The sequence below is a fragment of the Penaeus monodon genome, chromosome 21, assembly GCF_015228065.2.
Source record: "Penaeus monodon isolate SGIC_2016 chromosome 21, NSTDA_Pmon_1, whole genome shotgun sequence".
Lineage (NCBI taxonomy): Eukaryota > Metazoa > Arthropoda > Malacostraca > Decapoda > Penaeidae > Penaeus > Penaeus monodon.
Window position 1 is genome coordinate 3,944,962 of NC_051406.1, and position 762 is coordinate 3,945,723.

The 762-nt window shown below is 64.2% G+C and overlaps 1 protein-coding gene across 1 annotated transcript in view; it reads left to right on the plus strand.

Moving 5' to 3' along the window:
• LOC119586758 overlaps positions 1-762 on the plus strand; it is a gene marked incomplete in the record, with an annotated part of 94,921 nt that overhangs the window by 93,412 nt on the left and 747 nt on the right. Inside the window, 2 exon segments of the mRNA XM_037935486.1 lie at positions 48-442; positions 733-758. Of these exon segments, the coding sequence (XP_037791414.1) occupies positions 48-442; positions 733-758 (421 nt within the window).

The window sequence follows — 762 nt, forward strand, 5'->3', positions numbered from 1 at the left end:
ATACACCTGACATGCGTCTCTAATAGCCTCCCTCTCCTCTCCCCCAGGCGGGCAGAACGGCGAGCTGTGCGTGGTGGAGACGCCCCTCAAGACGAACTACTTCACGCCCGTGGTGGACGCGGCCGCCACCTGTCGCGGCTGCCTCTTCCCGCGCCCGCCGCCCGACCACGCGCCCCCCACCGGGTCCACGCCCATCCGGCAGGTCCACATCATCCACGTGGACGACCCGGAGGGCGGGGCCGTGGAGGTCGTGCTGGCGGGGAAGAAGAAGAGGGGGGCGGACTCCCAGAAAGCCACGCCCACCCCTCAGGACATGCCCACATCGCCGGAGACGCCCATGTCACGGGTGGCCTTGGTGCTGCACTCCTCCAGGGGGAAGGCGCCCGTCGTGTTCACCGTCACGGCGCAGGGCATTCAGAACCACACCAAGAGCATCTTTCTGGTGAGTGTCGGGGAAGGGAGGAGGGGCGGGGGAGGGGGAGGGGCAGGGGCGGGGGAGGGGCGGGGCAGGGGCGGGGGAGGGGGCGGAGCAGGGGCAAAGAAGGGGCGGAGGAGGGACAAGGGAGGAAGTGGGGAGGGGCGGGGAGGGGTGGGGGAGAGGAGGGAAAGGGGCGGAGCAGTAACGAAAAAAAGATGAAGGGGAGGAAGAAGGTGCAAGAAAAGGAAACAGCATGAAAAGAGAAGCAAAATAAATGGACCAGTGTCATAATTAAGATTATATTCCTGTTGAAGGGAAATACAATTGCCTTGCTAATACAGCGA